Here is a 16,927-nt window from a genome sequence, read left to right on the forward strand (position 1 = left end):
GGTAACTATCACATTTCCATAGCTGTAGGCTTCAGTAAATTTTTAAGTTTGTCTGATGTTCTTCGTGTTTCAGTCATTACATTTGGGTTATCTGCTTGCAGTAGCCCTGCGTCGGTTGCTGTCCCTTCTTCCATGACGTCAGGTCGTCAGGGGTATAAAACATGCAGCCAACACCATTACATCAGTCTTTCTTGCCGTGCGGTGCCTGAAGCAGAAGCAGTTCACAAGTTCCGGTCGGCCGACTCCTGAAATTTTCATTTTTGAGTTTCAGAACCAAAGTCTTCAACTAAAGCTAAGTACCCTGTTGGGGAAACTTTTTCTTGCTCCTTACCGATGTCAGTAAAAGTTAGTAATTGATAACTTGTGGAAAGCAAATACCTCATAAATTTCCATTCGTACTGTATTCCTTGCCTAGGCCCTGACCACGACGTACCTTGCTGTCGGTTTTGTGCTGTATTTAATCAGTGCACTGTCCATCGTCGGTATATTTTTGCCTCTAAATATTTCGGTTCTTGGTTTAATTATCCAGAAATGTCGTCGGTTAGCCATCCGACTACCGGGATTCTGAAAAAACGCAAAGATAAAAACAAGAGACAGGCCGCTGAGTTCCAAAACAACTGACTGCGCTTCTCCTAACCCAGTCGCCAGTTCACCGGTACTCAGTGAGGCGCTTTCGCAGCCCCTGATACCCACTACTTCTGATTCGCAAGCCTCTACTGAGACCCATTCGGAGTCCGGTATGCCGCGAGATGCTTCAGCTATGGAACTTGCGGATGTCTCTACCTTGGATTGGTCCGGAGCCGCTGTGCAGGCTCCGGCTTCTGAGGGTGTATTCAGGCATATTAAACCGACGCCTCCTTCTTCTTTTAGGCCTAAATCTCGAACCATGCCTAAAAAACCGACGCCCAGGCCGCATGCTCAGGCCTCTGTGCCTAAAAAACAAATAAGAATGGCTGAAGATCTTATAACTCTAATCAGGGGAAGCCAACCTCCCCCTTCTAAGAGACCTAGGACTGAAGTTGTTTATGAATCTACTGACCAGGATTCTGATTTTTCTGATTCTTCTGATGATCTGGATTTGCCTTTATCTACTTATGAGGATTCTGATGCAGAGGACTGTATTCCCTCTGCTTCCCCTCCAGAGGATTTTTCTTTTGGTAAAACTTTACATACTCTAAGGGAGCATTTCCACTGGGAAAGCCAGGACTTTCCTGATTCATAAAAGAGGCTTAGGGATTTCTTACTCCTGCCTCAGCATAGGACTTTAGCTATTCCTTCTGTACTAGACATTGTTGTTGATGCTTTTTCGGAATCTAGTTTGGCCCCTGATTCTTTGCCTCCTGCTCCCAGAAAACCTGACAGATATTACAGGGTTCCTGATTCACACAAGTTCCTTTTTAAAAATCCTGTTGCGGATCCAGAGACTATTTTACAGGGGCCCAAAGGCATTAAGGCTTCTACTGCTAAAAATCCTACCCCTTCTGATAGAGACTCTAGGGCGCTGGATAGATGGGGTAAGAAGGTTTACACTTCTGCAACCTTGGCCATTAGGGTTTTAAACTGCCAGTCTCATATGTTAAAGTATAAGTAACATGTTATTGTATTGCTTAAACAGAAAATGATGTTGATTCCTGACTGTGTGGAAAATAAAGAATTACAGGATTTAATGCATTCTGCTGAACAGGTTGGAAAACGTACTTTGCAATGTGGATTTGATTCATTAGAGGCCTCTTGCAGGGCTGCTATTACTGGGCCTGTGTTCAGAAGGCATGCTTGGCTTAAGGAGCAATCTTTGCCTGATCATGTTAAAGCTAAATTGTCGGATGCTCCCTTAAATCAGGACTGCCTGTTTGGCAACAAGGCTGAGGAAGTTCTTAAAAAGATGGAAGATAAAGCTAAATCTATGTAAATTGTTAAAGATTTCTTACAAGTTCAGCCTCCAAGATTTAGTAGGCACTGACCCTCTAAGAATTGGTCCTTTCCAGCCCCTTCCAGGTCTTCTCAAGCCAAACCCAGACACAGCAGAAACCTCAGGTTTCAGTCCCAGGGGACACACAAGACTAAGCAGTGGGGGGATTCCGCACCCAAATCAGGGAGTAGTAAGACTCCCCCCTATGGAAAACTGTCTCAATGACTTGCTTTTAAAACTTCCAAGCACTTCCCAACTGAATGCTCCTTTAGGTGGAAAGATTGGTCTGCAGGCCAGAAACTGGGAACTCATTACCCAGGACAAGTTGGTTTTAAATATAGTGTCCCAAGGACACCGATTTCACTTCCACACCTTACCAACACCAAGCGGGTGGCCAGATCTACCCCCAAATCTGTAAGCAGAGACCCAAAATCAAGTACTCTCTCTTGTAAGCATGGGGGCTATTCAGCTGGTACCAGAAGAGGGAAAAGGACAAGGTTTCTAGTCGAGAATTTTCCTGGTATCCAGAAAAGGCAATACATGGCATCCTATCCCGGACCTTTGTACTCCAAATAACTTTCTGGTGGTTCCAAAATTCAAGATGCTGACTCTTCACCAGCTGCTTCCTATGCTAGGCAAAGATGCATGGTTGGCAACACTAGACTTAAAAGAAGCATACCTGCACATCCCTATCAGGGAGTCTTGCAGAAGATACCTTCGCTTCAAAGTAGGCTACATGCACTATCAGTTCTCTGCACTGCCCTTTGGCTTATCAACTGCGCCCAGGGTATTTGTGCCTAGCTCCAGCCATTGCATTTTGCGGGCAAAGAAATATTCAAATATACCCATACCTAGACAATTGTCTAATTCTGGCAGAAAGCCAGGATATACTTTTGAATCATCTGGCCTTTGTTCAAAGGGTACTGATTTGTCTGGGGGTGCACCATAAACAAAAAGAAATCACGGCTGGTACCCTGTCAACAAATTATGTTCCTGGGAGCATGCTTGAATACAACTTCCCAGATGGCTTTCCTCACGCCAGAGAAACGGATTCATTTGACAAACTACTTCAAACAAGTGACCACAAAAACCTAGTTATCTGCAAGGCAAGTACTGCAAGCCTTGGAGTTCATGGCCTCCTGCATTCTTCTAATTCCATATGCAAGGCAGCATATGAGGAAACTGCAATGGTATCTCAAAAGCCTATGGTGTTAACATTCACAGGATCTAGAAGAAATGATTCCTATCATACCTTGCCTACGCCTAGAGTTCCTTTGGTGGGCAGAGGCCTGCCACCAAAACAGGGGTATACCATTCACACTACCCCCTGCTGCTCAAACCTTAACAGATGCATCAGACTATGCATGGAGGCTCACCTGGCAGGGAAGTGCATTCAGGGCAAATGGAACCCAAGTCAAATGCACCTATACATAAATCAAAAGGAAATGTTAGCTGTACAGAATGCTCTGACAGCCTTCAAGGACCACATTCCTCCAGGACAACTAATGCTAAAGACGGACAACACCACGGTCATGTGTAACATAAACAAGCAGGGGGGTACACACTCTTACCCCCTCTGCAGACTAGCCATAACATTGTGGAACACAGCCTTGAGCTACCAAATGAAACTACAAGCCCAATTCCTGCCAGGAAAACTAAATACACTGGCAAATGGACTAAGCAGAAACCTCATGGACCCACACGAGTGGAAACTGGAACCAAGGATTTTCAACATGTTGACAAGCAAATGGGGGAGCCCAGATATAGACCTGTTTGCCTCCCCCCAGAACCATCAATTGGACAAATTTTGCACAAGGATTCCCCACAAATTACCTTGGAAAGTGGATGCTCTATCCTTAAGCTGGAAAAAACAGTTTATGCCTTTCCTCCTCTGCCTCTGCTCTCCAAGGTACTACTAAAGATCAAACAGGACAAGCCAAGGAGGATTTTAATTGCACCAGACTGGCCATGCCAACACTGGTACCCCCTCCTGCGCAGTGTGTCATGCATGGCCCCATGGCACCTTCCTCAAACTCCTTCCCTGTTGTCTTAGCAAGAGAACCAGATTCTGCACCCTCAGCTGCAAACCTTGAACCTAGCAGCCTGGCTAATTACCTAATCTCTCCTTTACCACCCCTCAGTAAATCAGTAATGGATATCATTTTAGAGGCTAGGAGGCCTAGTACTAGAAAATCTTATGCTGCAAAATGGAAAAGATTTTGTACCTGGAACCAATCTCAAGGAATGAGTGCAGTAGTGCCCAATTTATCTCAGATTCTACAATATTTGAATGAGATGTTTCATAAGGGCTTGTCCTTTTCCTCCATCAAAATTCATGCCACAGCCATTTCAGCTCATTATAGCACAGACCCCCCCTCTTCTCTCACCCACTGCTCAAGCAGTTCCTCAGAGGGGCCAAAAATTTAAGGCCACCCAGGAGAGCTCCAACTCCAGCCTGGGACCTTAACTTTGTCTTGGAGAAACTCACTCTTTCTCCTTTTGAGCCAGATGCTACTGCAGATTTAAAATTCCTTTCCTGGAAAACAGCTTTCCTTTTAGAAATCACTTCTGCAAGAATGGTATCTGAATTACAGGCCCTTATGGCAGCGGAGCCTTTCATCATCTTTCATGTGGACAAGGTGTCCCTCAGAACCAATCCCTCCTTCATGCCCAAGGTGGTATCCAGTGTGGCTCTTAATCAGTCCATTCATTTGCCTACCTTCTTTCCTCACCCACAGAACAAAGGGGAATGGATACTGCACTCCTTAGATGTGCACAGACAACTTAAATTCTACTTGGACATTACTAAAACTCAAAGGAAATCTGAACAACTCCTGGTGGCATTTGCTGCAGGGACAGAGGGGAAAGCTATTTCAAAGCAAACCATTTCAAAATGGATAGGCCACTGCATTCATTTCTGCTATAAGCACCATGGAAAACCTGTCCCACAAGGCATCAGACCCCATTCAACCAGGCTACATCTACCTCTACAGCCTTTCTCAGGGGCATCCCTACAAGGGACATCCTAGAAGCTGCTACCTGGAGTTCTGTACATACTTTCACCAAGCATGATCATTTGCCAATTTTCTCTAAATCCAGAGCTGGCTTTGCCACTGCAGTCTTGCAGGGCCTTATAGCTGGTCCTAATTCTATTTAAATTCCTCCTCCCAACCTTAGCTTTGGGAATCTACCCAAATGTAATGACTGCAACAGTGAAACACGAAGAACATAGTACAGTTGTGTACACTTACCATAAATGTACATGTTCGAGTGTATTCACTGTTGCATTCCTGGTTACCGTCCCTCCAGCCCCCTTTCTTCTTTTGGCTATACCTCTACTCTCACTTTCTATGCTCAGAAAGCTTTTTGGTGTATTTGCTTTTTTGTTGGAGGTATATCCTTGTATTATAGTTTTAATTGCTTCCCATTAGGGGGGCACCTGACATCTGGGGCAAGAAAAACTGATGTAATGGCATCGGCTGCATGTTTTATACCCCTGACAACCTGACGTCATGGAAGAAGGGACAGCAACGGACGCAGGACCCAAGACTTTGTTAATCAGGCCGACTGAGGGCTACTGCAAGCAGACAACCCAAATGTAATGACTGAAACAGTGAATACACTTGAACATCTACATTTATGGTAAGTGTACACAACTGTACTTTTCTGGTTTATATTATCAGTCATCTGCATTGCCTTTTGATTTATATACAGCTCCAACTGTTTTCACAAAATATCTAGCCCCAGTCGTAGATTATTGTAGATTGAATGGCATTCACATCTTTCCTTATTTAGATGACTTGCTTATCTCTGCAGTTTTTATCCAGATGTCAAGCGTTATTAACATGGTTTATGTCTCCTTTAACCCATCTGGGCTCCCAAATAAATATTCAAGCCACTCCTTGACTTTGTCCCCCCAGATTTTATTTCTGAGATGCCTTATAGAGCCTTTTCCTTCAAAAGGCCATTTAACACATAACAAGGCTGGAATTTTTCCTGAACTTCTTCAGTCAGACTCAGACTTTTGCAAGAGGATTTCTCAGAATCCTAGGGTTCATGGCTTCTGTAATTCTCATGGTACATCTAGCCATATTACACAAGAGAAAAATACAATTATTTCTAAAAAAAAAAAAAACACAGACCCAGCATTTAAAGTCTGTGGAGTATTAAATTCCAATTTGGGGCTTTATAAAATGCTTTGGTGGAGACAAGTTTGTAGTGATCCCATGTCTCCCCTTCTCTCCTTGGGTACAAACTAACCTGCTACCACAGATGAGCCAGATTTTGCATGGGGATCAGTTTCTACAGGGGTAAAAAAAACATAAGGTGTGAAGAATCCTTAGACAGACCAAATCATATAAACTTAAGAGGTATTGGCTGTGATCCATGCCTTGACATCTTTCCATCACCTTTTGTCACCAGGACCTCTTCAAGTGATTACTGACAATAGCACAGCCATGTAGTATATAAACAAGCAGGGAGGTACAAGGTTGTAACCTACCTTCCCATCCAGGCTAATAGTGATAACTTGAGATTTAGTTCTTTAGCTTCTAACATTCTGTCTGAGCAAAACATAGTGGAAGACAAGCTGAGCAGGGTCAGGACAGACCCTCACAATTGGATATTGAATGAAGGGGGGGGGGTCTTCCAGGCATTGATCCAGGTGTTTCCTAGGAACACCTCAAATAGAAATGTTCACCTACTTTCAGAACGGACAACTAAGCAAGTTTTGTTCCAGAGCTTCTTGCAAGCAAGCTTGGTGGATAGATGCATTTTCATTCCCTTGGAATGGAATGTTCCTTTGTGCATTTCCACCATTTTCACTGATATACAGGATAATTCTGCAAATTCAAAAGGATACCCAAAAATCATTGTGGTGACCCCTTTTTGGCCCAGATAACATTCAATGTCCTTCTATTACAATGTTGCAGTATTCTGCATGTGGGTTTACCCTTCTTCCTCTCCAGTTCTACCAGCCAGGTTTCCAAATATTTTCAGTCCCTCTAGGTGCATCAGATGTCTGACGTGGCAGCTGGAACATGGGCCATAAAAGTGACATCTGCATACACCAGCCCTCAGAACTTTTTAGCCTCCAGTCATACTCCAGGTGCTCCTGCTTCTCACAGACGTCGGATCGAAAAAGACTGAGTTAAGTACCCCATTGGGGATTCTTGCAGTCATGCTTGTTCTTTATTATAGTTTGTTAATGTCATCCAGTAAGGGCAAATGCAAGTGCGTTTGGTAGATTCCCCACAAAGACACGCATGACCAGTGTCTCTTTTGTCTAGGCAGGGAGCACGACCACGAGAACTGTGCCATTTGCCATTCATTTTTCCCAAAAACCTTACGCCGCCATTTACAAGCCGTAATCCTGTACTTAGAAAATCAATGCTTGAAACAGCACTAGGAATGGAGGCTGTGCCTGACGCCCCATCCAAACTGCCTAGGAAGAAAGCCAAGTCCTCACGGCCTACTTCTTCCGCTGCACCTCTGTCTGCCATACCTCAGTCTGTAGCCGACATTAGCATGACTGAGGATCTGGCATCTGCCGATACAGATATAGCGGGTATCTCTGAGGAAGCCACAAAATCTCGAGCGGATGACACATCCACAGAGGATTTATCGGCGCCTTCTGTAAACACTGGTGGAACCAGCTTTTGGTTGGAGTTCACCGGACGCCGCCTCTGCTCTACCGATCAGTGACCCTAAGCCTATTCCTAGCCAGATTCCAGCTAGGCCTTTGAAGAAAAAACAGAAGACAAGACACCTTATCCCTACCTCTGAAAGCATGCCAGATTGGCAGGCCTTCAGCCAGAGCTTATTCAATGCCTTTATGGCCCTTAGGCCTTCAGCAGAACCCTCTGCCAGTGCTCTTCCTCTCCTTAGTCCCAGACCTCCTACCCAGGAAAGGAGGGTAGAGCAGCTCGAGGAAGAGGGATTGTCTCCTCTGTGGATTCTCTTTCCTACTTCTCCCACATCTCATCCCCCTTGTGATATGGTTCTCCTGAGGAGGGCTCTGTTGAGCCTAACTCCCCTGTAGAGGATCTTACATTTGGGGAAACTATTAATAAAATGATAGACCACTTTAAGTGGCAATCCTCGGATATGTCTGATGTTCAGAAAAGGTTTTATGACCTTATCCAAGTGGACACTCCCAGTCCTTCTGCTATTCCTCCCATCCAACCTACTTTTCTGGATGCTTTTGCCTCAGCCTCCACTAGCCTGGACTCCCAACCTCCGGCTCCCCAGAGAGCAGACAAGTTGTATAAAGTCCGTGAGATGGAGAAATGTTTCCTTAAATGACCCCCTGCTGACCCAGCTACTATTTCCATCTCTGTGGATAGGGCCTCCAAACTGCTGCCTACCATTACTGTTCTACCAGCTGACAAAGACAGCAAGACTATGGAGAGGTTGGGAAAGAAAATGTATACTTCTGCCACCCTCTCATTTAGAACTACCAAACACATATGACCAAATACTCTGTAGCTCTCCTGGACAAAGCCTTTAAAGAGTTGGAAGACATGCCTGTGTGTGCAGCCAAAGCCTCCCTGTTTTCCCTTATGGTTCTCTGTACTTGAGTAAATAGGCACTTTCTGAGGTGTAACTATGATGCAGCTGAAGCCTCAGCCAGGTCAGCGGCATCAGTTTCAGTATTAAAGAGATACTCACGGCTATGACTACAGGCTCTCCCAGAGGATTTCAGGGCCAACCTTCTGAATGCACTTTTGGATCACTCGGCACTTTTGGCTGACCTTTTCAAATCTTTACAACAGAAAGGTAAAGAATTACAGGACTTGAAACATATCCTGGATGTCCTTCATGGATGCATCTGCAGTCATAAACAAGTTGTGTGTCCTGCGTCAGGCAGCCCTTTCAGTCGGCCGGATTCAGTCCGTCCGGGTCGGGCGGCTGATGTGCACTCCACCCGGCGTCATGGCATCGCGCGACGCATTTTCCCCAGTCTTAATACTCTTGAAGACTTCTAAAGCTAAAGTAACTTAGGGGACTCTTTTCTACCTCCACGATGTCAGAAAAAGTTAACAATTGTTTAAACTGTGGGAAACAACACTGTCTGCCTTGTTTAGCCCCAGCCCGCTAGGCAGCCAGCCTGGCCTGGTGCTGGTTTCTTCAACCGAACCGGCTAGGGGGCGCCGGTAGGAGTTTGCAGAACAGTTTTTCGGTTCTGATTTTCCATACATTATGCCGCCGGATCGAAACCATGGTCAAGCAAATCAAGGATCTCGCCGAAAGCACGAACCGAGAAAAGTCGAACAAAACAGCTGGAATCCTATTCCTGCTGCCCTGCTTGAACTCTTGCTTGCGACGACAAATTTCATTTCCACCCCACGGTGTTGACTTATCACCATCCATCCCCCGGATGTTTTACCCCAGCGTGTGGCTGCTAGGCCCCAGCAGCCATGTCCACTCTCCTTTGAACCCTTTTGTATGCATGCGAGAACAGTTTCAATGGCAGCATTAACATTTTTTTCAGACAGAAAAAAGGACTTAGGACTCTTCTGCCTCCCCACAGCACAGGCCCTTAGCTAAGACAGATTTTACTCATCACCACATACATCACCACCTCTTTGAGCCAGGCCCAAACTGACCCAGAAACCCCCAGGTAGGGCCCCAAGTAGTTAGCGAAAAAAAAATTCCTTCCTTTGCAGAAGAAGAAGCAAGAAGTTTAACAGATAAAGGTAAAAAAGGTACACACAAGCACTCCTCTCAGCTAGAGCTTTAAACGTCAAGTCAGTTTCATGATACATACCAAGGTTTATGCTGGATCAGTTAACTAAAAACTAACCACTGATGATCTTCTGATAAAGAAATATATTAGAGGTGGTAAATAATATACAACAGGTTGTTAACCATTCCCTAAAAAATGGCTATGATGCACTGGAGGCTTCATTTAGAACAAATTCAAAGGGGCAGGAATAGGCGTTCCAGAGGCAGAAACCAATCCAGAGGAGAACCACAGTGACTTAACCTTAATCCGCCTACCAGGGAACAAATAGGCTCTCCTCTAGGCGAAAGTTAACCTTATTTTCAAAGAACTGACAAACCATAGATCAAGTTACCGGTTTCACTTCCACTGCCAAATCTACCTCCAAATCAAAAGTAATCATTGCACTTTGCAGAATTCATTCATACCCATATACACCTGGACGACTGCCCTGCTACAAGGGACAACAAATTTATGGTCCCAACACACACACAGTCTAGAGAAAACCCACTAATTCCATGCTTAAAAAAGGAGTTCCTATGGTGGTGGGCTCCAGGGCATGCCAGTCAACCCAGGCTACCCTTCGCAGATATTCATACCCCTATGCAGAATGACCTTGAGCTGTGACCCTGGCACTCAGCTACAACATCCAGACATATTAAGAAGAGAACCGCCGGATGCCCACGAATGGAAGCTTCACCGGACATGGAAAAAACAGCATATGCATTCCGTATTCTTCCTTTGATACACAAGGTACTACTGAAAATCAAGGAAGAACGCTCCAAGGATAAAAGACAACACTGGTACCCACTACTGAGGAGCTGGAAAACTGCTTTCCTACTGGCAATTACTAAGGACACCAGCCACTACCACTTCCTACGAGGAGAGTGGCAACCAAAGACATTATGAGGCGGCTAAGATCCAGCAGGGTTTGCCACTGCTGTACTGCAAGGGATCCTAAACACACCATAATCTACTTTCCATGGACATAGTACTTGTTACCACCACCATAAAATGTAGATGTCGAACTGGATAGCATCTGCAGCCCTCCATCCCTCTGTGGTACTCCTCCAAGACCAACGGAGATGACGCCGGGTGGAGTGCGACATCAGCACTTTGGAATCCGCCGACTGAAGGGCTGCCTGGCGACAGGACAACCGGTACAAAACTGTACTTTTCGCCTGTTCCCAAGTTCCACTGGAACTACCCGTTGAAGAAGCGTTTATGTTTGAACATGAAAGTGCTAACATATTTTGTCATTTTATGAAATAAAGTGTTTTGTGCCTTTACCATGATGTCACCTCGTTGAGTTTGTCAGATATTTGGATTACCCGTCCAAGACCCAGTTTATAAGGAAATCCTCCAGGCCTGCTGCTCCCCGGTCTAGAAGACCCACTAGAAGACAGCCTCCTCTGTCTAGGCCGTCTCAGTCTTCCAGCCAAAGGCCTCCCTTACCTGATAGAGCAGATAGTGTCTTGACTGCCTGCCAAAATTTCACCCCCCCCATCCACCCCCCTTTCCACCCATCTCTCTCACTGTCTCCCTGCTTAGTCACTCATTACCACAGAGAAATTGGTCCTATCCATCCTACAGGATGGCTACTTCATGTTCTGGATCACGCCCCCATCAAGAATGGGCATTCTGCAGCCCCTACCCAGTCAACTACCCCTCCTTCATCAGGTGCTACAAACCCTACTCCTTTAGGGCACCATAGAGCTAGTTGCGGCACAAGCAAAAAGAAAAGGATTCTATTCCAGAATCATTTTGGTACCTAGAAAGGAAGGTCCATAGAGGCCAATTTTAGACCTCTCTCACCTCAACCCCTTCTTAAAGGTCCCTACTTTCAGGATGCTCTCCCTACCCACTCCCTTTCCACAAGGGTTCATGGTAGTCCTAGACATAAAGGACACTTGCCTTCACATACCTGTAAAGCCCGCTTTCAGGAAATACCTGAGGTTCCTGGCAGGCCCATATCATTTTCAGTTCTGTGGCTTGCCCTTTGGGCTTTCTACTGCACCCAGGATATTCACAAAAATGCCTCGCTCCGGTCATCGCCTACAGCCGGAAAAAGGGAATTCAGATATTCCCTTACCTAGATGACCTGTTAGTCCAGACAAAAGACAGGGAAACTCTTCTAAACCATTCCCAGGACCTTCTGGTCACCCTCCAGTCTATAGGGTTCTTGATCAGTTTCCCAAAGTCCCACGTCAACCCTACACAGGATATTATCTTCCTGGGTTGCAGAAAAAGGACAGACCTCATTAAGGCTTTCTACCAGCAGAAAAGGTGGTATCCCTTCAGAACCACCTCAATTCTGCTATACAATCAACGGAACTGACTGCAAGGCAATTTCTCCAACTTCTAGGCTACATGGCAGCTACCATCCCCATGTTGCCCCTAGCAAGGATGCACATGAGGAAACTTCAGTGGTACCTCCGGTCTGTGTGGACTCATCACTCCCACCCACTGGAGTTCAGGATCCTGTTGCTCCCCTGCCTACATCAGGAGCTGAGGTGGTGGGTGGCCCGGGTAGTCCAAAAACCCAGGTCTACCTCTGCATCCAACCTCTCCCTCCCAGACCGTGTACACAGATGCCTCAGCCCTGGGCTGGGGAGCGACTGTGGGGACAAGAAAGGTACAAGGTTTGTGGACAAACACACTCAGACAAGACCACATAAACGTGAGAGAAATGAGGGCCATTCTTCTGGCTCTACAGGCCTTCCAGCCATACCTAGAGCAGGGCCCTCTAAAGATATTCACATATAACACCACAGTCTTGTGGTATCTCAACAAGCAGGAAGGGACCAAATCCTACCTTCTATGCGGACTAGTTCTGCAGGTGTGGGATCTGGCTACCACACAGGGGATCACCCTCCAGGCAGCCTACATCCCATCCTTGCACAACAACCAGGCAGGTTACCTAAGCAGAACTACCTCAAACAACCACAAATGGATGGTGCAAAGAGATGTTTTCCTGACTATGATCCACAAGTGGGGTATTCCAGAGATAGACCTGTTCACCTCCTCCATAAGCAGGCAGCTTCCTGGCTACTGCACCAGGACACCAGACCCCAAGGCATTAACAACAGATGCCGTCTCCATGAGCTGGAAGGGGAAATACCTGTATGTATTTCCCCCTTCCCACTGATACAAAGGGTCCTGCTGAGAATTCAGCAGGACTCGCCCAAAAATCTTGTTGGTGACCCCCTACTGACCAAGACAGCACTGGTTCCCTCTTCGTCTTCACCTATCCAAGGGCAATCACCACAAGTTACCCCCTTCAGTTGACCTGATCACACAGAACAAGGGGGCTCAGATACACCCACAGTGGAAATTCTTTCACTTGTGGCTGATAGGATTCTGATCCCATTCAGACACCTATACAACGAGGACATGCTCACTGTCTTGCAGGAGGCCAGGAAACCTAACACAAGGAAATCCTATCTCTCTAAATGGAAAAGGTTTTCCATTTGGTGTCACAAAAGACAGTTGGATCCGCTGAAAAGCAATATTCCTCTAATCATGGCTTAGATGTGTGAACTTATGCAGACAGGGCTGTCATATTCATCTGTGAAAGCACATTTGTCTGCCATCTCCGCCTGCCTTCCTCTGGAGCCTCCCCTGGCATCCATACTCCCCACTAAACTGTTCATAAAAGGGGTACTGTACTTGAGACCACCCAGGAAACCCTCCACTCCCCCCTGGGACTTAACTATGTATTAGAAAAACTCACACTAGCCCCCTTTGAGCCAGCAGACAAAGCTCCTATAAAACTTTGCACATGAAAAACTGTTTTACTGGTAGCCCTGACCTCAGCCAGAAGGGTCTCAGAATTGCAAGCTCTTATGGCTACACCACCTTTTCTAATCTTCCACCTGGACAGGGTGACTCTCAGGACTAACCAGTCATTCACTCCCGAAGTAGTGAATGACCTGTCATTGAACTAGGCCATCCACTTACCTACCTTCTTCCCTAATCCACAGTGGGATAGTGAAAGAGTACTTCATTCCCTTTAGGAAATCTGACCAACTGTTTGTCTCCTTCCATCCTAGAGCCCTGGGGAAAGCTGTGAGCAAATGGACCATCTCGGCCTGGATTTCCAGGGCCATTTCCTTCTGCTACCTACCATGGAAAGACCTTACAGGACAATGTCAAAGCCCACTCCACCAGAGCAATGGCCTTTTCTGGAGCATTTTTTTAAGGGGCTAGACACTAATGCCATTATTGAGGCAGCCACTTGGTCCTCAGTGCACACCTTTACCAAACACTGCAAATTAGACCATATCTCCAGGGCTAGGGCAGGGTTTGCCAGGGCTATCTTACACGGATTCCTGGAAACCTCATCCAGGCCACCCCAGCAATCCTCAGTGAGCTTTGGCACTCACCCACATGTACAATACTGCGACATTGAAGTAGAAGGATATAGGAAAGTTGTGTAAAATCTTACCATATCCATAGATGTCCTTCTCTTCCATATTGCAGTATTCCTTCCCTCCCATCTTCCCCTCTTGTCAGACTGCACTTGCTCTCCTGGGTGACAGTGGACAGGCTATGCCCTTACAGGACTGGCTCCGACTGGGGCCTCTCTTAGGTCATGAGGGATGGTGTGTGAAGACATCACTTTTATGGCCCACGTTCCATCTACCATGTCAGACGTCTGGCGCACCTAGAGGGACTGTAAAACTTTGGAAACCTGTCGGGTAGAACGGGAGAGGAAGAAGGGTAAACCCACATGTAGAATACTGCAACATGGAAGAGAAGGACATCTATGGTTATGGTAAGATTTTGCACAACTTTCCTTTCTCCCTTTTTATGGAATTGGCCAAGAGCAATTACCACAAGTTTCTTCATAAAGTAGATCTACTCACACAACATGAAGGGAATTTGATACACCCAAGTATCAAGCAACTTCAACTGACTGCCTTGTTGATTCAGTTTTAATACCTTTTAGGCACATATTTCACAATAATGTTCAGCAGGTGCTAAAGGATGCAAGAAAGCCTTCTACTAGAAAATCATATATTGGTAAGTGTCTAAACTGAGAATTTCCAGGTGGTTGCCCTACCATTTTTTTTTTTATTCCCACCATGGCAAATCCATTCCAGGTGACATCAAGACTCATTCCACTACAGCTTTGTTTTCTTTGATGGCTCGTTAGAAAGGGGTGGACTCTAGAGGCAGGTACGTGGTCCTCTGTACATACTTTAATAAAGCATTACAAACTGCATTTCATTTATAGGTCGAGGCTGAATTTTGCTAGAACCACTCTCCAGGGCCTCTTGGACCCCTGTCTTTCCCTCCTCCCAGGTTGGACAGGCTTTGGTAATTAACCCATATAGCCTAAGGGCTGCTGCTACTGTGGGAATGATGAGCATAATACAGTTGTGCAAGTTACACCTACCATTACAGTAGATGTTGGAAGGCGTCACTGCTGCAGGAGCTTCACCCACCCTCCACCCCCCTACACTTGTGTATGATGGCAGTTGGGATATAAAGTAGTTTTGTGCTTCTTTCTGCTTTCTGTTATTATTGGTTGGCATTTGCAGATTGTGACACACTCCTCTTATTGTATGGGCAAGAAAGTCCTGAAGAAAGCTTCACTTTGAGTGCTGATTTCTCTCCTCGAGATTAAGCAGTCAGTAGTCAGTGTGTGTGCGTGTGTAAGTGTGCACTTGTGGAGGTGGTCAGAGTCTTTTGAAGCTGGAAGGTTGTTGCTTCTTAAGCAGAAAACAACCCATATAGTGTAAGGGCTGATGCAACAATGGATAAGTGCAACTGTACTATGCCCTAGAGAATTGAGGTGCAAGCATAAAGAGATTAAATCGACAGTACAGATACTGATTCTGTGCCGTGTAACAAACGTAAATACTGAATCTGACCTGTGCTCATCTTACAGTGTAACAAACTTGTAAATACTGAATCTGACCTGTGCTCATCTTGCCATGCAACAAACATGTAAATTCTGAATCTGACCTGTGCTTATCGTACTGTGCAACCCACATGTAAATACTGAATCTGACGTGTGCTCATTGTAGCGTGTAACAAACATGTAAATACTGAGTCTGACCTGTGCTCGTCATACAGTGTAATAAACATGTAAATGCTGAATCTGACCTGTTCCCATCATACTGTGTAGCAATGTAAATAGAGTCTGACCAGTTCACATCATACCGTGTAACAAACATGTAAATACTGAATCTGACCTGTGCTGCTCATACTGTGTAACAAACATGTAAATACTGAAGCTGACCTGTGCTCATCATTCCGTGTAACAAACATGTAAATACTGAAGCTGACCAGTGCTCATCATTCCGTGTAACAAACATGTAAATACTGAATGTGACCTGTGCTCATCATACTGTGTAACAAACATGTAAATACTGAAGCTGACCTGTGCTCATCATTCCGTGTAACAAACATGTAAATACTGAATCTGACCTGTGCTCATCATACTGTATAGCAATGTAAATACTGAATGTTACCTGTGCTCATCATACCGTGTAACAAAAATGTAAATACTGAATCTGACCTATGCTCATCTTGGAGTGTAACAAACTTGTAAATACTGAATCTGACCTGTGCTCATCTTACCGTGCAGCAAACATGTAAATTCTGAATCTGATCTGTGCTCATCGTACCGTGTAACCCACATGTAAATACTGAATCTGACCTGTGCTCATCATATGTTTTTGACAGGCAATGAACAGAGGGAAGAGTGATGATCAGAGAATCTTATGTAATGAAAATGCAGAGCTTCATAAACATATTCAGAAGCTACAAGATGAAATAAAGAAGAATGCCGAAGGTATTTTTTTAAAATTTGTTTAGCAATGTAACAACACTTCTGTAATTAGTGTTTTGGTTGAAGGTGAATTATTCAGAACCCCTTAAAGCACTCTGGAATGGCAACTGTGTAACTCGTACTGAACTGAAATAGCAATGTTTGCTGAAGTAGTTTATCTCCTCTTAACAGCATTTATCTTTTTTTTTTTCTATGTGTGATCATATACTTGGTGTACACCATGTTTCTTTATGCAGACAACTAAATTGAGTTTGTATGCTCAGGTTCTATAGGAGAATTTATTAAAAAATAGAAGCATTAAAAATTTTAGTGGCAAATGACTGCTTAAACTACCTAGTTTACTGATTTCCTTCACTTCTGGATATATGATGCAGACTCTAGCCATGGGCTATGTTTTGCTGAAGTCCATGTCTTTTCACAGTGAATATATTCAATCCCGAATTGGGGCAAGTAAGGTGTAGAAAGTAGAGTGGATCCCAGTAGCTGAGTGCAA

At 45.1% G+C, this 16,927-nt stretch overlaps 1 protein-coding gene across 2 annotated transcripts in view; it reads left to right on the forward strand.

Moving 5' to 3' along the window:
- The window catches only part of BCAP29 (B cell receptor associated protein 29), a 614,367-nt gene that overhangs the window by 290,165 nt on the left and 307,275 nt on the right, over positions 1-16,927 (forward strand). For both annotated transcript variants that reach the window (XM_044088551.1, XM_044088552.1), the window contains one exon: positions 16,329-16,437. In XM_044088551.1, coding sequence (XP_043944486.1) covers positions 16,329-16,437 — 109 coding nt within the window. The remainder of the gene's footprint in view (positions 1-16,328; positions 16,438-16,927) is intronic.

The sequence above is a fragment of the Protopterus annectens genome, chromosome 11.part0 (genome assembly GCF_019279795.1).
Source record: "Protopterus annectens isolate FY-2018-M chromosome 11.part0, PAN1.0, whole genome shotgun sequence".
Taxonomy (NCBI): domain Eukaryota; kingdom Metazoa; phylum Chordata; order Ceratodontiformes; family Protopteridae; genus Protopterus; species Protopterus annectens.